At 58.3% G+C, this 20,186-nt stretch overlaps 7 protein-coding genes across 7 annotated transcripts; 2 read left to right on the forward strand and 5 right to left on the reverse strand.

Moving 5' to 3' along the window:
- Positions 1-344: 344 nt before the first annotated feature.
- Positions 345-2,401, reverse strand: GGTG_04081 (hypothetical protein). Its single transcript, XM_009221871.1, has 7 exons — positions 2,354-2,401; positions 2,053-2,172; positions 1,852-1,870; positions 1,653-1,751; positions 1,447-1,570; positions 1,071-1,208; positions 345-997 (listed from the first exon to the last, which is right to left on the reverse strand). Exons 2-7 carry the CDS (start codon positions 2,059-2,061, stop codon positions 550-552), a joined length of 837 nt encoding a protein of 278 aa, XP_009220135.1. The 5' UTR covers positions 2,062-2,172; positions 2,354-2,401; the 3' UTR covers positions 345-549.
- A 1,512-nt stretch (positions 2,402-3,913) lies between these two features.
- Positions 3,914-4,322, reverse strand: GGTG_04082 (hypothetical protein). The gene has a single exon (XM_009221872.1). The coding sequence runs from the start codon at positions 4,309-4,311 to the stop codon at positions 4,018-4,020; it is 294 nt and encodes a 97-aa protein (XP_009220136.1). The 5' UTR covers positions 4,312-4,322; the 3' UTR covers positions 3,914-4,017.
- A 1,144-nt stretch (positions 4,323-5,466) lies between these two features.
- On the forward strand, positions 5,467-7,501 carry GGTG_04083 (hypothetical protein; the record flags this gene model as incomplete). Its single annotated transcript, XM_009221873.1, has 6 exons — positions 5,467-5,793; positions 5,847-6,062; positions 6,221-6,579; positions 6,646-6,865; positions 6,923-7,315; positions 7,388-7,501. The coding sequence occupies 6 exons, from the start codon at positions 5,467-5,469 to the stop codon at positions 7,499-7,501; spliced, it is 1,629 nt and encodes a 542-aa protein (XP_009220137.1).
- Positions 7,502-7,697: 196 nt separating this feature from the next.
- On the forward strand, positions 7,698-9,809 carry GGTG_04084 (JmjC domain-containing protein 5). Its single transcript, XM_009221874.1, has 2 exons — positions 7,698-9,065; positions 9,175-9,809. The coding sequence occupies exons 1-2, from the start codon at positions 7,722-7,724 to the stop codon at positions 9,685-9,687; spliced, it is 1,857 nt and encodes a 618-aa protein (XP_009220138.1). The 5' UTR covers positions 7,698-7,721; the 3' UTR covers positions 9,688-9,809.
- Positions 9,805-14,054, reverse strand: GGTG_04085 (hypothetical protein). Its single transcript, XM_009221875.1, has 4 exons — positions 13,395-14,054; positions 12,921-13,261; positions 10,807-12,817; positions 9,805-10,717 (listed from the first exon to the last, which is right to left on the reverse strand). Exons 1-4 carry the CDS (start codon positions 13,494-13,496, stop codon positions 10,196-10,198), a joined length of 2,976 nt encoding a protein of 991 aa, XP_009220139.1. The 5' UTR covers positions 13,497-14,054; the 3' UTR covers positions 9,805-10,195.
- Positions 14,055-15,512: 1,458 nt separating this feature from the next.
- Positions 15,513-16,632, reverse strand: GGTG_04086 (hypothetical protein; the record flags this gene model as incomplete). Its single annotated transcript, XM_009221876.1, has 2 exons — positions 15,513-15,735; positions 15,841-16,632. 2 exons carry the CDS (start codon positions 16,630-16,632, stop codon positions 15,532-15,534), a joined length of 996 nt encoding a protein of 331 aa, XP_009220140.1. The 3' UTR covers positions 15,513-15,531.
- Positions 16,633-17,274: 642 nt separating this feature from the next.
- On the reverse strand, positions 17,275-19,671 carry GGTG_04087 (hypothetical protein). The gene is made up of 2 exons (XM_009221877.1): positions 19,327-19,671; positions 17,275-19,232 (listed from the first exon to the last, which is right to left on the reverse strand). Exons 1-2 carry the CDS (start codon positions 19,558-19,560, stop codon positions 17,472-17,474), a joined length of 1,995 nt encoding a protein of 664 aa, XP_009220141.1. The 5' UTR covers positions 19,561-19,671; the 3' UTR covers positions 17,275-17,471.
- Between the last annotated feature and the right edge of the window lie 515 nt (positions 19,672-20,186).

Below are 20,186 nucleotides of genomic sequence, written 5' to 3' on the forward strand. Positions count from 1 at the left end.
CAGTCTGGACGGGAGGTGACGCCGGATGGTCGTGATTATAGCCTGAGCTGAGGTGTGCGTGAGTGTCTGTATATGGCAAGAGAAAAAAAAAAGACATTCAACTATAAACAGAAACTCTCGAATCCCAAGATGGCAGTGTTGACAGGGCTGGCGACGGCGGTGGCAGGCGGAGACAGGGGGGACCCGCCTGCAATTATCTTGGGATGCTTGACGCTTAATTGATGTTGTGCCAGAGACGCGTTTTACGGAGCCACAAGACGCGACTGGCGTGCGTCTGATGTGCTGCGTCAAAGCGCGATGGCCCGTCAGGTGGGGTCCACTGGTGGGGTGCCCCAGGTGCCAACTGCAAATTGATGTGAACCTTTATTGACTCGGCGCGTCCCGCTGGGCAACAGCATTCTGTGTGCGTGTAAATCGAGTCATTCATCTACTCTTTGATTGGACATGATGTTTTTACTGCCACCATATACCCCTATTCCCATCCCTCCTCCAAAGTTGCCTCGTAGCATTATTGTTCTTTTCCCCTAAGCCTCCTCCTCCCCGCCGCCCTCACGGTTTCCGGCCGTACGTGACATACAGCGGAAAGTACGCGTGCTTGCGGGAGTCGGCTATGTCGGCGCGGACGCGGGCGCTGAAGTCGACGACCTCCTCGCGGGTCCAGCCCAGGTGGCGCGTGAGGAGCGCCATGGACATGGCCTCGCAGCCCTCGACAAAGTTCTCCTCGTTCCAGCGCCCGATCTGCTTGAGCCGCTGGTCGCGCGGCCACCGGTTCATGGGCCACGTGTAGGGCAGCTGCACAACGTCAACGAAGCCGGCCTGCCTCATCATGTCGGCCGCCTGCCCGCACGTGTCGAGCGCGAACCCGGACCGCCGCCCGGCCTCCATGAGCAGGTCGCTCCATCGCCTCAGCGCGCAGTCCGCGGGCAGGCTGCCGTCGTCGCACCGGACCGGGAAGTCGATGTCTTGCAGCTCTAGGTAGCCGCCGGGGTTGAGGAAGCTGTGTGTCGAGACTGGTGTTATTTTGCCTCTGCTCTCACTCTGTCTCTGTTTGAGAGCGGATAATGACCTACTCGTATGCCTGCCCCATGAACCGAGGCCAGTCCCGAAACGCTCCCGTCATCATGGAAGCGTGGACATAGTCGAACTTGAAGCTGAACGTCCATGGCTCCTCGAGGTCATCGATCTCGAAGATGACGTTGGGCGGCATGCTACGGCCGGTTTGCGTCAACGAGGAATCATGTTAGCTGCGAGGATGCCACCCGTAACCAAACCAGAACCGAGCCCGGGTGGCACTGGGTACGCCTACAATGGAGGTTGAATGGGTGATAGGTCGATGCCAATCACCTAGTGTGTCCTCCGTTTTAGTAAGCACCCCGTCGCCGCAGCCAAGTATCAGTAGAAGCGATGGCGACGGTGAGGGCTGTTGCGGCCTGTTGCTCTCCCTACCTTGGCGTGTGGATGTTTCTCCGCTTCGTGTTGTCGTCAAGACGGGACGGGGTAAGCAACACAGCCCACGCTTTTGACCGCACACGGGGGCAAGGACTCTCACCGAAATCTATTGCCCAGAATCCTATAAGTGTCTCGCAACAGTGTTTGGTCAGAACGCTCTGTTCGGCAAGTGTGGATGTGTCTGCATTGAAGGGAGCACTCACCGGGCCCGCATCCGGCATCGAGCACCCTGTGGGCGTCCTCGACGGGCGCGAAGTTGAGCTTGTTGTCGAATGTCTGTAGGCAGAGGTGGTACTGGAACTCTGTCAAAGACGCCCCGTCACGTTAGATTTTCTTCATTCAGGGGGTCGGCTCGGTGAGGCGCCCCATGTGATCGAGGCCATTCTAACGACCTAGACGGACCTTGTCTCTCTAGTTCTGGCTATGAGACCCGCGACGTTCGTTTCGTATCAGTCATCTTGGGCGCCAGGCAGAATCAAGGGATGAGCCTGCTGCGGTTCCAGCCGTGAGAGCAACAATGGAGCGCAAGAGTTCAAGCGATGACCAAGGAGGGGGCCTGTGTATCTACGATGCCTACAGGCCTATCGAACAGGCAGGACGTACCTCATCCATTGGAAGGATGTACTTCCCATCCTTGTATCCATGGTATTTCCGGCCGTTTTCCTCAAGTTCTCTGAGGACGCTCGAGCTCAACGAGATGGTTGACGACAACACGGATATTTCCTAGAAAGCACGCGGAGGCTTGGGAGATGTCCGTCATGGGTTAGCAACGAATCCCGGTTCCCTCTCGTTCAGAGTGTAGATCTGCAGGTAGATCTCCCTCGCCAACACATCATGGGCATGGCTCGGGCGCGCCCGGTGTAGACAGGGATAGAGACATGTCATTAGAACGACGGCGACTTGCATCTCCTAGTGCAGAGTCCGTATCTGCAAAGTCGAATTCCTCCTGCACATTAGAAATGTATTGGTCAGCACCCAGCGTATCGATGGGGAGGAGACTATATGGAATGAAATTGCATGGAAGCCAAGGCGTGCAAAACCATCCATGGTGGGAGGGACCGACGGCGGAGAATGGAGCCGTCCTGAGGACCCGGATCCCGCGTGTGGTTGTTTTTAGGGTCGACAGGGAAGGCTGGGCTTACATCAACGTCGATCCCGACTGGTGCGGGATTTGGCTGTGCGATCCAATGATCATCCATGGCTCTGGAATCCCTGCCAGGCTCACAGTAAGCTGTGGCTAAAGGCTTTCGGTAGAAGGTTCCTGCGTGTGCGCGGCGTGTTTGCTGGCCTGCTCGGATGGTCTCCTGAGTGGCTGACTCTGGGCGAGATTGTTGCAAGGGGGCTGCAGGAGGCTGGCAGAGGATCTTCGGGATGTCGACTAGATAAAGAGACACTCCCCGACCGGGCTGTTGAACAACACGGGGGAAGTTTCCAAGTGGGGGCGATGGTGCCGTCCGCCCTGTCATCCATCCATGCTTGGTCGCGCGGGTGAGAAGAAGGGCCGCCGGGAAGGGGAAGCAAGGGCGAAGGGCGGGCAAACAGAAAAAAGAGGCCACACAGGTTCCACCAGCAGGCCGCGGACGGAGGGTACATGAGCATCTGCCGTCCAAAATCATCTGGCCGGCACCCAATGGGTGTTGCGGGGAGGGCGGTAGGGGGAGATGACGAAGGAGAGCGAGGGAACACATGGCGGTTGCGGTCGTCGGTTGGACACGTCTTGTGCTCCTCCATTAACCGACGTTTGCTTCCCTGCCCTCTCGCGCTCTGGTCGCTGCCTGGGGCAGAAATCAAAGGGGGCCGACGGCAGGCCACAGTCACCGTGGCCTGGCTAGGCCCATGCTTGTGTAGCGTCCACCCGGCCGGGCTCCCCCGTTTCCTTCTGTTGACTCTGGGAGGGGCCGCGCAAGGCAAGCGGTGATGAAATCCATCCCTTGCCTGTGCCCCGTCGGGAGATGCGCTGTCATGCCGTCTCCTCACCCGTCAAATCGAGATAGACGTCGGCAAAGGGCTGCCACCGACGGAGCAGGAAGAAGCTGATCCAATGACGAGAGAAAGTAGAGGAGACGCAAAATGTCAACAAAAAAGTGCTAGTTCGGCCGCCCCCTCACCCCACGCTCCCTCTTGGCAATTCCGTGGGAAGCAGGTCGGAATTCTGTGACGAGTCTGACAGGATGCTTCTTCTGGGGTGACACGAGCGGACCGGGATCAGCAGCCAGGGCGCTCGCCTAAATGACGGGAGGAAAATGGAAGATGACAGACCTACCGACTGCTGTTTGCTCAAGGGGCTTCTGGTGGCATCCACGCATCCCAGTGAAATCCTCGTCCCGGCCGAACGGGTAGGTGCATGAGTTGCCTATGACGGGGGGGCCCAGTGAGACAGCGACGACAGAAGAAGGTCTTTCCCGCGAAGGGTAGAGGCGTATCGAAGGGCATGCATATTCCCACCCTCCCAATACCAAGAGGTACCTATGCAAGCAGTTCACATGCCATGTCCTCATTCAAAGCCCCTTCGGATCCGGAGCTGCCTGTACGTGGCTGGTAACACAGGCTCCAAGTTGCCGCAATCGCCTAGCGCCTCTCGAACTTTTCTTCTGCCCTACCACTGAGACAAGCCGGAGTGCCCTTTGGGCGCGTGAGCTCCTGGTCTCCCTCATGAGACGGCCGACAAACTAGGGAATACCCAAACTCGCTAGGTAACTCCCTGGCGCTAGATCTACTGTCGTGCGAGCTTGGGCGGTCCTGGCCAGTGGGAGGTAACGCGTAAAAGCCGTCGTATGCATGCTTCTCGCCCGGCGAGCGTACGAGCAAAGAAACGGGGCGGTCCCAGATATAGTCGATAGCAATGAAGAGGGTGCCAGCCATGGCCAGATTCTGCACCTTCTAGCTGCCATGACAGGCTCTTCGGTGCCCGATACCACCACACCTCGTGTGCGGCCCACTGCCCAGCCATGCGGACCATCTAAAGAAAAGCAAACGAGCAGGCATGGGTACTGTGCATGTCTCCAAGGAGCTTTCCCGTCGCATCCAAGGCCAACGCCCGCAAGGCCCGAAGGAAGGGCTCGGCAGATGTGGGCGCATGAGGTGTCGTCTCGCCTAGAATGCGCCCAGGCGCACAGGACAGGAGCAGGAGAGCTGGCAGGCAGTAGAGTGATTGCCAGACGGAGTGGCGCTGTGCAGAGCGGCCTGACCCAGTCCCAAGAGAGTGGCACATGGGTGCAGAGTGCTTAACCAAGCCGTCGGGTGGGTTCCACATCTTCTGGGTGTCTTGGCGGGACACGAGAAGGGCACTCATGCGTTGTGTATTTGCCCCTTGTTATGCAGGCACCCTGACAGGTCCAGGGCAGCATGCCTGGTTGGCGAGGGCCCGACGGGAGAGACAGGGAAAAGGAGTAGGGGAGAGAGCAGTCACGAGTTTTCTGCTCAAGCCAAGGAGGGGTTCCGAACCTTAGCCAGAAGGTGCTGGTCCTGGAGCGGACCATAGCCTACCTCATGCAAGCGACTGTGGGACAGGGCGCTCGGCGGGGGCAGCCTTTACGCCTGGTGAATACTGCCACCGTTTCCAAGGAGAGCTCCAGGAGAGGTCGGGCGTGTTAGGTGTCCAAGCCGCTAGAAAACACCAGGCCTGCATTGAAGAGGTGTCCAGGTTGGCCCGATCGGCTCGGCCTAGCCATGTTTGGAGTCCAGGTGGTGGTGGTGGCCGCCAGGGAGGTAAGAAAACCCGGGAGAGCGTTGAGACGGGATGGATGATACCGCGCCATGCTTGACACCCATCCGAAGGGACAGCCCACTCGGGCTGATGAGCTGGGTCAGATAGGCTCAGCTGGCAGTCTGTTCGGCACTTTAAAAGAAGAGTGGACTCGTTCAAACCTTCCTCCCTCGAACGGATCCAAGAAAACTTTGCATGTCCTCAGTCCCTCTTCTCTTCCTGAACCCATCGCAACCCTAGCATCTTTATCTCATTCACACCAGTACCCTTCATAAAAGACCACCCATTTTCGTCGTCGAGGTGTAGCATTCATGTCGAGGATATACCATCTCGACACAGTCGTGCCCTTGGCGCTGTCCGGGGCGACCGTGCTCGCCCTCCTCGGAACCGCGCTCCTGCTCGTGCTGGCGCTCTGGACCTACTCGTCGTGGAGTAGGCTTCGACATATACCTGGCCCGCCCAGTGCCGGCCTGAGCAAGTGGTGGATGTTTCGCAGCTCCATCAGCGGCAACATGCACCTCGCGCTGAAGGACGTGGTCGACAAGTATGGCAAGTACCAACCGAAGCCCGGTCGATTCCGCAGTATCCAGGGCAGCAGTGCCGGCAGGCTCCCCGTCCCGGGCGCCTGGGATCCCATGGTGGCACCGGTTTCAACAAGAGGGACACGAGTGCTAGGGGGTGTTGCTGACAGCAAAGCCGGCGCGACGCAGGACCCCTCGCACGTATCGGACCCAACACGTTGGTGACCAATGACCCGGATGTCCTGCGAAAGCTGTGGGCCGTGCGCTCGCCGTACAAGAAGGGGCCATTCTATCAAGCCGTTCGCTTTAACCCCGATCGGGACAACTTGATATCGATGCGGGACGACGATGAGCACCGCGTCCTCCGTTCAAAGATGGCAGCCGGTGTAAGTCACCCTCGTCACAGCCGTCCTCCTCCTTGTGGCCCAGTAGACCTGCGTCTCTTTTGTATTTCCGGGACGCCATCTCCGAGATCCGGTCTTGCCGTCGTCGTTGAGCACTCGCTTAATATTTACATTCTCGGTGGTGTCACTCGACAACGCAGTATGCCGGCAAGGACGTCGATAGCCTCGAGGCCGTCATTGACAAGGGCATCAGTGCCTTTATCCGCCTTGTAGAGCGTCGGTACGTCTCGGAACCAGGCAGCTTTCGGCCGATGGACCTAGCGCGCAAGGTGCAATATGCGGCCCTCGACATCATCGGCCTTCTCTCTCTCGGCGAGCGTTTCGGCTTTACCGACGAGGACACCGACGTTCACCAGTACATCAAGATCCTCGAGGAGAGCATGCCCGTCATGATCACCTTGACCGTCTTCCCAACCCTGGCCAAGGTGCTACAGTCCAGGCTCTGCCGACGACTGATGCCGTCAGAGCGCGACAAGATCGGGCTTGGTGTTTTCATCGGGTGAGTGGCCCCGGTGCGGCAAAAGGTTCGAAAACGGGCTGACACGAGAGAAAAAAAACCATGCAGAGTGGCCAAGCAGATTGTGACCGACAGACTTGCTTCCGGCAACCCTTGCCGCGGCGACATGCTCGGCTCGTTCCTTGCGCATGGCCTCACGCGCGAGGAGGCAGAGGGCGAGATGCTCCTACAGATCGTGGCCGGGTCCGACACGACGGCCACGGCGGTGCGAACGACGATGCTATACATGCTCAGCTCGCCCAACGTGTACGGACGGCTCACAGCCGAGGTGCGGGCGTGGGCGGCGGAGAAGCAGCAGCAGCAGCAACAGCAGCAGCAACATCAGCTGCCGCAGCAACCACCCTGCTCATCGCCACCGGCAACCAACGCCGAGTGCTTGGCGTTGCCGTACCTGCAGGCGGTCATCAAGGAGGGCATGCGCATGCACCCGCCCGTGGCGGGGCTCATGGGGGTCATGGTGCCGCCGGGCGGCGACGTGCTGTGCGGGCTCGGCGTGCCCGGGGGCACCGAGGTTGGCTGGTCGGTCTTTGCGCTGCAGCGGCGCGAGGACGTCTACGGGGACGATGCGGGCTGCTTCCGGCCCGAGCGCTGGCTCGAGGCCGACGGGGGCCGGCTGAGGGCCATGGAGGCCACGTGGGACCTCATCTTCAAGTACGGCAAGTGGCAGTGCCTCGGCAAGCCCGTCGCCCTGATCGAGATCAACAAGTTATTCGTCGAGGTAGGTCGTGCGTGCTCCTCCCTGCTCGGGCGTTCCCTCAGCTGACTCCTGGTGGTTGCACCGCATGGGCAGTTGCTTCGCAGGTACGACTTTGCCCTTGTCGACGCTGCGCAGCCCATGAAGTCGGCCAACGCCGGCATCTTTCTCCAGTCTGGCCTGATAGTCAAGATCACCCGCGCGCAGTGATTTAGGGGGATATCGACTGTATAGGTATCGAGGTGGGTGGACGTTGTTGACATCAATCGAGGGCGAAGTTATGGGAGGAAATCAAAGCGTTGAATTTCGTTGGTTGTGGAGAGAATCCTTTGCAGTTGAGGGGGGAATTTTCACGCTGTATTTTAATCGCCCTGTGACTTCTTACACCACACCTTCCACATTTAGCCCCAAAGTCTTAAAGCCGCGACAAATGTCTGCAACACCTACATCGGAGTGCAGAAGTCGACTTCTTGGTCTGTGCCTTACGGCCGCTTTGGACATCTCGTCCGAAGCCGCCGCCGCCGCCGTAACTGCCTCTAATAGCAGTAGCAGTAGCGGTAGCGGCGGTGACACCCGAGCTCGCCACCCCCTTGCTGGCTGCGGCGGCCCGCTCGTCAAGCTGCTGGGCCGACAAGCCTCGGTCCTCACCGGCCTCTGTCTCGGACAGGCCCGAACCGCCGCCGCCCAGCGCGAGGCCGACGTCGAGACACCGGTGGACGCAGACGGCCACCATGACGCCGCGGCGCCTGGGTCTCCGGGCGAGGAGGAGGAAAAGGAGGAGAGCTGCCGCCGCCGGCAGCGGCGGCTCCTCCACTCGCGCCTGGACGACCTGATCTCGCTGTCGTACGGCAGGTTCTACGCGCACGTCTTCAGCGAGCTCCCCGCCTGCTGGAGGCAGCTCTACACGGACGCGAGCATACTCAAGTTCGCCGCCTGCCTGCTGGAGGCCCCGCCGCCGCCGGGGGGCCTGCCCGACGACCCTGCCATCGACGCTCTGCTGGACGAGCTGGTCAAGCCCCTGGACCTCGCCCTCGTCCTCGCCGGCGGGGCGGGACACAAGCGGGGGCGCGAGTGGATCGACCAGGCGCTCGACCTGCTCGACACCATCTACAACAACCGGGCCGAAGACAACGACAGGGCGGCGGCGTCGCCAGACCGCACCATCCCCACCACAGATGACTACCCCGCGCCCCGGCCCAAGAAGCCGAGGCTGAGCGAGGATCCCCGCTCACGCGGCGGCGGCGGCGGCGGCGGCGGCTGGGAGGGCTCGCCGTCCTTCTCAACCGCGGAGCCCTTCACCCCGCCCGTCAGGAGCCCGGTGAGGCGCGTCCCGAGGCTCTCCATGGTGGCGTTCCAGACGTACATGAGCAGGCCGCCGGACCCGTCCCTGGGGCCGGAGCCGCTCGTCGTCGCGGGGCTGACGGACGACTGGCCCGCCCGGACGACGCGCCCGTGGAGCAGGCCGGCCTACCTCTTGTCGCGGACGCTGAGGGGCCGGCGCCTGGTGCCCGTCGAGATCGGCAGGAGCTACGTCGACGACGGGTGGGGCCAGAAGATCATGCCCTTTGCCGACTTCCTGCGCACTTATATCGACGCCACGGCGGCGACGACGACGGCAGAGGCGGGAGTGGGTGGGAGCGACAGTGGTGGCAGCGACGGCAGCCCGAGCTCTACATTACCTCGTGAGCAGCAGGTCCCTGTGGCGTACCTCGCACAACACCAACTGTTTTCACAGCTACCGCGGCTCAGAGATGACATTCGCATTCCAGATTATGTACGTCCAACGCACTTTACACCCACCTGCCAGCTTCTATCCACAGAAAGAAAAAATCAACCAAAAGTCCGACTCTTCCTATTGCTAACCATTCCAAAAAAAAAAAAAGTGCTATACGTCACCGCCGCCGCCACCCCCTTCCCTCCTCCACGGCCCCGAGGCGGGGCGGCCGCCGCCCGCGGAGCTGGACGAGCCGGTGCTCAACGCCTGGCTGGGCCCGCCCGGCACCATCACGCCGCTGCACACGGACCCGTACCACAACGTGCTCGCCCAGGTCGTCGGCCGCAAGTACGTGCGCCTGTACGCGCCGCGCCACTCGCCCCGCATGGCCGCCCGCGGCACCGAGGCCGGCGTGGACATGGGCAACACGAGCGCCTTCGATGTCGGCGCCCTCGAGGGCTGGGACGACGCCCCCGCCGGGGAGGAGGAGAAGGAGGAGGAGGAAGGCGACAACGCCGGCCAGGCAGGTCGAGATGCGGCCGCGGCCGCGGCCGCCTTCCGCGAAATACCCTTTGTGGACTGCATTCTCGAGCCCGGCGACTCGCTCTACATACCCGCGGGCTGGTGGCACTACGTACGCGGCTTGAGCGTCAGCTTCAGCGTGAGCTTTTGGTGGAACTGAAACCAGCGCCGGCCAAGGCATGAGCACGCGTCGACCAAGGCAAATCGTCACTTCTAGAAGAGGTGATTCATCGTAGATGTTCAAATAATACCCAGTATTACGCATATGGATATGTCGTGGTAGAGCCCGGATTTCTGGTTCTGGTCCTAAACATGAACCGAGAAAGGGACAAGAAAAAAAGCGGTAGATGAGAGAGAGTGGGAGATAATAACGGAAAAATCAATGACATCGGAGAAAAGGAAGATGAGTAGTAAGTGGTAATATAAGACATGAGGCCGCTCCAGTGCGGTTCTCTCTTGATGAGGAAGCAACGAGGGTGTTGGGGTCGTTCAAATGAGCTCCGTCGCCAACCGCAATAGCGCCAATGGCCGAGACAGTAAACAGAGAGGACTATCGGGAGTGACGAGCATCTCCTCTCGAGCTCAGAACGCTTTCCACTTAGCTCGCCAGCTTTGTCTCGGGTCGGAAGAAAAGGAGGGAAGGGTGCTGTGGTGACCTCTGATCTGATTCAGAGTCTACCCGTCACCACCTCCTTCTCAAAGATCCTTACTCCCCAAACGTCGTAGAAGTGAACGCCCTCAATGGTCTCCAACCTGATCCTGGGCCGCCTCGTGCCATCATGATCTTCGTCAAAGTCGTCGCTGTCGTCGTCGCTGCAGTTGGCGCTGCCCCCATCTCCCCAGTCATCCGCGGCCAGGAGCGGGAAGGGGTCGTCGTAGTGCGAGTTGAAGCCGGGCACGTGTCCGTGGCTGCCAAAGATGGGGACACTCCCGCCGACTTTCTCTTTACCCTTCCCCTTGCTCTTCCTTCCCTTTTTGGGTTCGTCCGAAATACGGACAATCTTCTCTAACCGATCGTCGTCGTCGATCGAGATCCACTCGAGCTTCATGTGCTGGTGGTGAGACAGGTTGTCGATAAGGAACTTCTTGGTCTCGCGCATCACCCATACGCACGTGTCTTCGTTGCGAAGGTGAATCACATGCAGTGCATGTAGATTTGCTAGGCCAGCCATATTTTGCATGAACACGTGCTATATGCATCATCGCTGTTAGTAGGACAAGACGCAGGGCATACAGTGGGAGGTGAGCAGGAGTGGACAGGAGCAAGAACGAGACTCACAATCGCCCGGATGTTCATGCTTATCGCCAGCTCCTCCAGCACCTTCCCTTTTCGGCAGATGAGCCTGGTGGTCTGCTCATCTATATCCCAGTCCATGCTGTCCATGTTCTTGATCATCAGCCGCCTCAGCGTTGAGATATGCTTCTTTAGGACCAGCTTCCGAATCTGCTCGATGGTGGTGGTCGTCTTGGCTGCAAAGCTCTCGGGCTTGTACTTGTGATCTCTCTCCAGGATCATAAACTCGCGGAGCTCCTGGAGCTGCGAAACGAAGTTGAGAAGCGCAGACGAGACGTTGTCGGTGAAGATGTTACGCAGAGGCAGCGACTGCACCTTGTTCTCCTTGGCGAAGAGAGCCCATATCGGTTGCTGCGGGCCCACGTTCAGTAGTGTGATGTTTCGCAGCGCTCGCAAGTCGATGGCCTTGCTGAGCACCGACGCCTTGACTGGGACAAGGTAGACGTTGAGTGATTCGAGCCCGATTCCCCGAGTCGCCCGAATGTATTCACGCATGCGCCCATCACTTGGTGAGTTCACGGTCACCTGGCCCGACGGCACAGCGACGGGGGCTCCTTTTTCTGTCATGGCGATACCATTCTCGCCGGCGTTCTGCAGTCCCGCGTGCGATGCGCCAGTCTCCTTATGCGCCTCTGCCGCGACCCTGCCGCTTGAGCTCTGCTCCGACTGTTGGGGAGCACCTGCAGATCTGGCCGTCTTCGATATTTCGCAGTCTGGGTCTGGTGTCTCCGTGGGGATGGAAGTGTTTGGACCGTCTGGGGCGTCGAGAACGAGCTGCTCCTCCGGCTCCTCGATACTGACATCCTCGGGTTTAGGATTTTCGCCCTTGGTGCTGCATGTGGTGCGGGCCGCGGTGGTAGATGAAGTGCCAGAGGTGCTGGTTTCGGGCGCTGCGATGGTCTTCTTGGATGAGCTGCTTTCGGCGGTCGACGAGGAGCCGACCAAGGTCTGATCCTGGGCCACTCCGCCTCCAGAGGAGCTCGCGGCGCTGAGGGCAAGACTCTCGCCCTCGATACTGGGCTTTCCCTCCACAGAAGCAACATATCTCCTGGTTGCTGCCACTATCAAGTCCAGAATTTCCCGCTGCTTGGCACCTGCGTCCGGGGGCGCACCAGCCTCTCCCAACCTGAGGTCGTTGAGCTTGCTCGAAACTTCGGAAATCTTGGTGAAGAGTTCCTTGGCGTGGTCCTGGGTGGCAGGCTGCCCCTGGGGTTCCTTGGTCTCGCCTGCCTCTTTTTTCTTATCCTGATCTTTGGAAGAGGCTCTCCTTGGAGGCTTCTTGGCAAGCATGGCCTCGACATCGAAAATCCTCCCAAGAACGGCCTCTTGGCACTTGCGTTCCTCGGCAGCTCGGTAGGCTCTCGCGGGCATGCTCAGGTTGCCGTCGACGTACGGGGTGGGGTGCGGGGGCCCAGGCACGACTTGAAACTCGTCGTCCGGGTCCGAGTCGTCCAGTTCGGCTTCTGGCGGAGGTTTCCTGGCCTGTGATGCTAGTTGGTCCGAAAAGGACAGCTTGAGTGTGGTCAGTGTGGAGGATGAGTTTCGTATGCAGGTGCGGATCTCCGAGACCACGTCTAGGGTGTCCATATCCAACACCGCCAGGCTTCTGAGCCTTTTGAAGCCAGACAGAGTCGGGGGCTCCTTGGACAATGCCGATCTTTTTGTCTTGGTTCTCGAGGGCGACTTGGGCGCCAACGGCGGCGGTCCAGACCCGGGCACCACCGCAACGGGCACGAGAGAAATCCCGTCGTACAGAATCTGCGGAGGCGGCTGCACATCAAAAGCTGGCATCTGAGAACCCGCACTCGTGCCCATGTCGGGCAGGTGCGCATGAGACTGCGTCGGGCTGCTGTCGGGTGATGTTGCGTACGGGAGCGGCGGCGGCGTTTCGTACATGGAGGGGCCGACCTGGAACCGGATATGGACGTCTTTGAGCGTCTCGATGGCATGAAGGGCCCGGTAGACTGGACGGCTGAGCTCAACCCTGATGTTCCACCTGAACAATAGACACAAATCATCAGTATTTCGGAGGAAAACGGGAGAGGTGCGATACAGTACGAAGGCGACGGTGGCTAGGCAGTAAGTAGTGCGGCACTGACCTGAAGGCCTCCAGAGACTTTGACTTGCGTAGCGTCAGCAGCAGAAGCGTGTTCATGAACTTGCCGCAGCTGACGTTGAAGAGATAGGGCTTGTAGGCGGTCTCAGCCTTGTCCCCGGCGCTCAGAGTGTCAAGGGACATGTCGCGAAGGTGCCTCGCATAGTCGTAGTCGCTTGTGACAAAGGTGTCGAGACCGCCCGCGAGGCCGTCTATGGGCGAATCGTAGGCGGGATCATCCTCATCGGGGAAGACGATGTGAAAGTTGCGGTACAGCTGGGCGGCAGCCAGATCGCGGAAGTGTCTGGAAACGAGGGAGAGGCAGATGAGGTCGCTTTGCGAACACTGTAGCGGTCCGACACGACAAGCAACGGTTAGCGTCAAACCAGCACCGGCACCAGCGGCTAGGGCGGGGAGTTGCGCGCCGGCGGTCCCCCGCCGGCGGAGGGCGGTGCGGGGAAAACAACGGGCGCCATACCTGTGCGATGATGGCCTTTTGGACCTCTCGTGGTAGGTTGAGGAAGGCGAGCGGCTCGCCTGCGACCCCGCGAGACGCGGCAGCCTGTTCCGGAGCGCCCATGGTAACAGTGGCCGGCACGGAATCGGATCGCGTGATGTCGCAACGACCGGGGCGACCGTCGAAGTCGACGTCGCGATGGACGGACAGGTAGTGGGAACGGCGCAGGGCTCCGACTTTGCGCGACGGGACCCAGGAGACGACGCTGGGCGGAACGGGGTTTGCGGGTCGGTCGGGGGGCCAGTACCGGGCAGTCGTCGCACGGCGTCAGGCCTTGGTGCCCTGCGCTGGCGCTGTGCGATGCGTGCTGTTGTGTCACTGCGCCGGGTTCCGCTGGGCGGCGGGCCTTTTGCTGTAGGTGGAATGAGGGCGTGCTGTGTGCTGGCTACCAGGTGGCAGGTGCGTCCTGATTCGGCATATCAGCCGTCGAAAGCACGCGAACGAAGGAGCTGTTGGGGCTGTTGGGAGAGGGCAGCCTAGCAAGACCCAATTGTATGGCGATGTGCGAGGCCGGGTTGCGCAACCAGGCTCCCGATAGTGGTGCAGCGAGGGTTGGTGTCGTTCAATGTTGCGAACCAAGGCCAGTGGGCACAGCCAGCGGGCATGGAACCTGGAGAGCGGCAGACAAAGACCAGGGCCTGGTTGACGAGAGGGGCCGGCGGCAACCTCAAGCGACAGTGTGGAGCAGCCAGTCACGACAGCCTCCAATCAGGCGCACCGCCCACCGTACGTGGGTGGCATCCACCGTTGGGAGACACTACAAGGAATGACAGGGTATTGCCTCCCTCTTCCATCGGGCTGTGGACGTCGCCCGTCGCTGCTTTGGCTGCCCCCACGCACAAGACAGCCGTCCGGGTGCTGCGCCTGCTGCCTCGCTGAAGACACGGGCGAGACAGGGCTCTGGTCGCTCGCGTCCAGATTGCCAAGAAGATGCGACGAGGCAAGCTAATGCAGTCCTGCCTGTAGGCGCACAACCGAAAACACATCAAGAGCCGCCTCTCGGCATCCAAGCTCCCAAGTACACGAGGCGGCTCCATCTTGCCGCCTGGGCCACAGAGCTTCCAATCCTGGTATTGGCTTCGTCCGGCCCCAAACGAGGCTTACACAGACGTCTGCGAAACTCTCTGCAACGTGAGCTGGTGAGATGGGACATGAGATAAACACAACACGTGGACAGATGGCGACCGCAGGCATCCGAAGGTCGACAAAAATGACATCGTCATACAGCCCCGCTCAAAAAGTCTGAGTGCAAACGCAGTTTCCCACCAAACCTCACGATTTTCGAATGCAAATAAAATAATAAAAATAATCGAAAAATTAAAATTCCATAATAATTTATAAAAATTTTAACATATTTTTTTTTTGAATTGTATAACTTATCGTAAGCTTTTAACAAATTTTTAAAATTAAAACTAAAAAATGAATCCGTTATAAATAAATTTAGCATCCCCTAAAAAGCGCTGTAGTGATAGTTTTTTATTTTATTTTATTTTTTTACGCGCCGTAATTTACGCCCCCAATACTTAAATTAATTAAAATTAATGTATATATTAAAAAGGATTCCCAATTCTTAAATGCATTTCGAATTTTTATTTTAGCATTTTTTTCTGATTTGATATAGCGGTTGAAATGTGTTAACTTTTGTATATAACTTGGTGGCGTGCATCCAGACTTTTTGAGTGTGACTGTAGTATCGAAAGGCATTTATCTCTCTCGATATCGCCCAGGTCACCACCTTGGGAGTCCAGGTATCGTTACCTAAGGACCAAGGCAGCCGTGTAGGTAAAATACATATGTAAGGTATGTGCATACCACTCTAGGAAGGTAGTTAGGTAGGGTACCTTCGCAATGGAGGATGGACTAGACAGGAAGGGAAAGAGGAGAGAAGGGGGGAAAAAAATAGAGGTGCACAACCGTGCCAATGCAGGATGATAAATCCTCCTTGCCCGATGCGACCAAAGACGCATTCTTCCCACGGCTGAATAGACCGTCATAGCTAGCGCCACCAATTTTAAAAGTTCACATGGACGAGCTCAAAACCCATGGTAATCGCGCCCAAAGGATTGTCCCCTCAAGCTGAATGTCCGATCCTGTGGCATTACTTGCTCGGAGCCGGGAACCTTCCTCGCTCATCGCCTCGCAGTTGATGGCTGGCGTCCAGGCGCTCGAGCTGCATCATTGCTGTGACAAACTTCTTGTCTTTTTCCGCCACGATAGCCATGGCCGTGCGCACACGGCCCATGAGCTCCTCGAGGTAGTCGGCTGCCATAACCTTGGGGTTGTGGCGCTGTTGCGACTTTCTCTGCGGGATTCTGGTGGGGGGATGGGACTTCGGGACCCTTCTGTCGGGGGCCTGCGCAACGGGAGAGCCACATGGCGACGACTCTGGGCTTTCTGAACGGCAAACCTGGCACAACCTCTCGGCCAGCGGAGCATCCTCGCCGTCGCGACATGTCCACCACCCGCCGCGTATTCGTTGACTCTCATGTGCCCAACCGGGGTTGGGCTCATGAAAGTGATCATCCCACGGCGCTTTTCGGGCACCTTGTACTTCGGTCTGCTGGCGCCTGACCTCGTCCTCCAGCCTCGCCAGCTTATTCAGCAACTCGTCGAACCGATTCTCCTCACCCTGAGATCTGAGTCTCACCCAGCCCTTCTTTTCCAGGAGACAGAACCAGTCAGGGATGCTCTTTCCCGAACCCTGGGCCTCCTTCGGCGTGCTTTCTGCGCCGCCAGTGTCCGGGTCTTTCAGAGCACACGAGGACGAGGGATGCGCGATGGTGATCGGCTCACCCCCATTCGCATCATCCTTCGTCTCGAAATCCAATGTCCTGCTCTCCAAGATTCGTGATATGGTGCCCTGGACCTCGGTGTGCCTGACCCAGAGAAGTTTTAAAAGCCTTGAGTGTTCTTTGTTGAGCGCGCTTTCCTCGAGCCGCAAGGCATTTATCTTATCCAGGACTCCTGGTGAGATCTGGCCCTTGGAGCGATTTGGTCCGAGGTTCCGAGTGTCTTGTTGGACGCATACCATCTTCTCCTCGAGCTCATCCAGCTTGTTAAATAGCTCCTGACGGCTCTCCTGCTCTTTGCTGGCATCCTCAAGGTAAGCCCTGACCTTCTTTCGGTTCTCGTTCACCAGCGGCTGAACATCGATCCCGTTCGAGCTAGCGCGGCCATACTCCCACTTCTCTTGGTCCATCCAGCTTGGTTCCTTGGGCAGGTCAGGTGGGTAGACCGCCCGCAGGTGGTCTCGGAACGAAGGCGAGATGATGCTGGGGTTAGAGACAATCCATTCGTTCGCCGCCTCGAAGTCTGGGGCTCCTGCGACCGCATTTCTGCAATGATTCCAGCCTGGTTGCGTATCGTCTCGGGGTTGGTGGCCGTCTGCTATCGCCGGGGTCGGAATCGCCTTTGAGGGCCTTGGGTCCGGCAGTCCGTCAACGGCGCCGGGACTGGGAGGTGCGGACACTCCACTATGGTCTGTGACTGCTTGGCTTTGGCCCAACAGGGCGGCGATAGCCTCGTGATTTGTTTTCAGTTGGTCGGTCATCGCCTCGGTGTGCATAGAGAATGTGCAGGATAGGAGGATTCGGTGTGTAAAAGACGCAATGGAAAGGGTTGGAATTCTCGATTAGCAGATGGCTACGTCTAGGTTGAGAGGATGGGAAGCCCAGGTTTCCTTGCGGGTGGTCCACAGGCGCGCACGGTATGCGGCATTGATATCAGGCGGGCAAGGTGGGTTGGTTGGGTCGCGACTTCCTCAGTAAGTGAGTGCCCGCTCGGGGTGATTTGAGGTGACGAGAGTGCACGAGCTTGACGAGTGGCCCATCGTCTGGACATATTTGTGAATGAGGAGCGAGTCGTTATTTTGTCAGGGCTGAGATATACTATAAAGGTGTTTCTTCTGCCGCGCCTCTCGACAAGAGGTGATTCCAAGTCACACCCGGCGCCGGCAGGTTTTGTGAAGGCCGCATACAATCAACAGATGGGCGGGTAAGAAAGCTCTAGGAGCCCTCATACAGACTATGATTCTCTGCCTCAACTTGCTACTGGGCCTACAGTCACCGTCTCACGACGCCTGCGTTCCTCCAAAGCAAGCGCGTGCTTTTCCTTGCGCCGTGTCTCCGCCTTGATCTCAGAAAACCGGCCACGTGCTCCATGCCTGATTTTGGTTATCATGTCTGCAGCCTTGCCCTTGGTGATGTCGCTCATGGTAAGAGGCTCCTGTTTGCCCCTAACCTTGTTGAGGAAGTCCAGCTGCCCCTGAGTTGGGGGCCCATTCCGCCACTTTTGGTTTGTTGAAATGAACTGGAAAGGGAAGATCTCGGACGCATACTTGTCGCAACCGTGTACCGCGTCGGGGAACGTTGCCGCCTTGAGAATCTCTCTCGGGGGCGCGAAGGGACTCTTGGAGAGCGCAGGCAGCGGAAGGTGCCGCACCTCGACCGCTCGGAAGCATGCCTCGGGCAGCGGGGACTTGACCTTGTCACCCATCTCATCCACAGGTATCTTCTCGATTCTCAGATACGTCCCCGTCGGGCCAGAAAGGATGTAGCGATCCGGGCCCACGTGAACCCAGCCATACGGGCTGAGCGCGCGGATGAACTTCTCCCCAGAAGTGTCGGATATCAGGTCAAACACAGAGTTGTAGTCCGTGAACGACACAGAAACTGACGGGTAATTCTGACCACCCCCTGGAACAGCTTGGGCCACTCGCTCGCTCCTCTCCTTCTCTTCAGATTTACGTTCTTGCAAATTCTGAAGGTCGTCTGCTGTCGCGTCATCGACAAGCTCGCCAGGATCGAGCCCAAACAGCGTTGGGGTAGTGACTATGCCAGTCTCGAGGCTGGATACCATGTCGATTATCTGACAGTTGACTTTGTCCGGGTGCAGTCTCATTCCCCTGCCAATCATCTGGACAAGGAGGTTCCGTGATTTGGTTGGCCTCGCCAGCACGACGCAGTCGATGTTGGGGATATCGGTTCCCTCGGTGAACACCCCGCAGTTGACAAGAACAGGGAACTTCCCAGCCTTGAAGTCTTCTAGCCTTTCGCTTCTTTCGAGCTTGGGTGTGTCGCCGGTGACGAAACGGGCATCGATGCCGTACTCGCGAAACCTCTGCGTCAGGCCAGCGACATGAGCCAGGTCGACACAAAAGACGAGAGTGGACTTGCGACCTTTTGCCTTGGCCAGCCAGCTGCGGACGGTAATCTCGTTAACTTGATCCGTATTGACGGCACGAGACAACTCCGACTGCAGAAAGTCGGCGCTGGCGCTCGACCGTGCCCTGGAGATGTCGGCAGAGGACTCGACCGTTGTGAAGCGCACATCCGAGAGCCACTTGTCTTCAATCATGTCGACGTAGTCACGGTGGTAGACAATCTCGTCAATGGCGGCCCCAAGCTTGAGGCCGTCGAACCTCGAGAAGGTGGCCGAGACACCAACGAGATGCGGCGAGTCCGGGCGCTTGGTGGCCAGGCCGAAATGATCCAGCGTCCGCATATAGCCTGGGGCGACGATGTGGTGAGCCTCATCCACGAGCAAGAGTTTGAACCGGCCCGGGTCGAACTTGGACAAGCGGTCCCCCGAGGTGATGCTCTGGATACTGGCCACCGTGATGTCGGCGACACCTGTGGAGTGGAGTGAGCCCATCTCGACCTCAACGGTCTTGTCTGGATAGGCATGGGAACAGTGCCGAGCCGCCTGCTCGACGAGCTCGCGCCTGTGAGCCAGCACCAGCGTCTGAGTGCCAGAGTCGGAGACGGGTGCCACCCTATCAATTAGCTGTGTGAATATGACCTGTTGCCGTTCCGGTGGTGTCAGCCCCTCCTGAATACAAATCCGCCCCCTGTTGATCCCGAGGCCTGGCTCATTCTACGCACACAGTACCTACTGTCTTCCCACTTCCCGTGGCCAGAGAAATGCCCAGACGCTTATGGCCATTCTCCAAAGAGGCGAGGACAGCTTGGATGCACTCCTCCTGGTACTCACGCAGAACGACCTTGGGCAGGCTTGCGTGAGGTCGATGCGGCATTACAGGCAGCAAGCTCGGTGAAAATGTGGCCAGGCCGCGTCTGCTAGCCGGAGGCAGCCGCGGGAGGAGCCATTTTGTTACATGCTGGAGCATGGCCCAACATCAAGAATGTTTGAGAGGTTTCAATTTGTTTGTTTTCTGCGGCTGACCTTTTTCTCTCCTTTTTTTTCTTTTTTTTTTCGTTGGGGAACTTGAAGAAGAATCTGGGTGCGATGGATGGAGTTTGATTCCATGATTCCATGACTCCCACTGTACCGCTTCTCATCCTGTTCCTGATTCGTGCCAACCCCGCTGCCCACAGCACGGACCAAGACTGCGTGCGGAATACCTACCGGGATTCAGCGAATCACGACCATTCCACCATTTCAAGCTTCCATTGCATTGCTCTCGCCTCATGCATTCTGCGTGAGTAAAAGGATGGATATAAAGCTTTAGGCAACCTCGAACTCACGAGAAAGGAGAAGAACAACATTCCGACGTTCAAGAAAGGCCTCATCTATCAATTCTTTGGTGATTCGCGTCTGCCTCGACAGTGCCTTCCTATCTCCACCTAAAAAAAAAATGCTGCTCAGCCCAACCGGCCGCCTCAAAACAAAACACTATTCTCGTCACAGTCAGACAATATCAGCATCAAGGCTTTATTGGCGTTGAGCCTAGTATTCGTGTGGCGTGAGCCGAACCACATAGTACAGAAGCCATGAACTCACCCATTAGCCGTA

Source organism: Gaeumannomyces tritici (assembly GCF_000145635.1).
Source record: "Gaeumannomyces tritici R3-111a-1 unplaced genomic scaffold supercont2.2, whole genome shotgun sequence".
Taxonomy (NCBI): Eukaryota; Fungi; Ascomycota; class Sordariomycetes; order Magnaporthales; family Magnaporthaceae; genus Gaeumannomyces; species Gaeumannomyces tritici.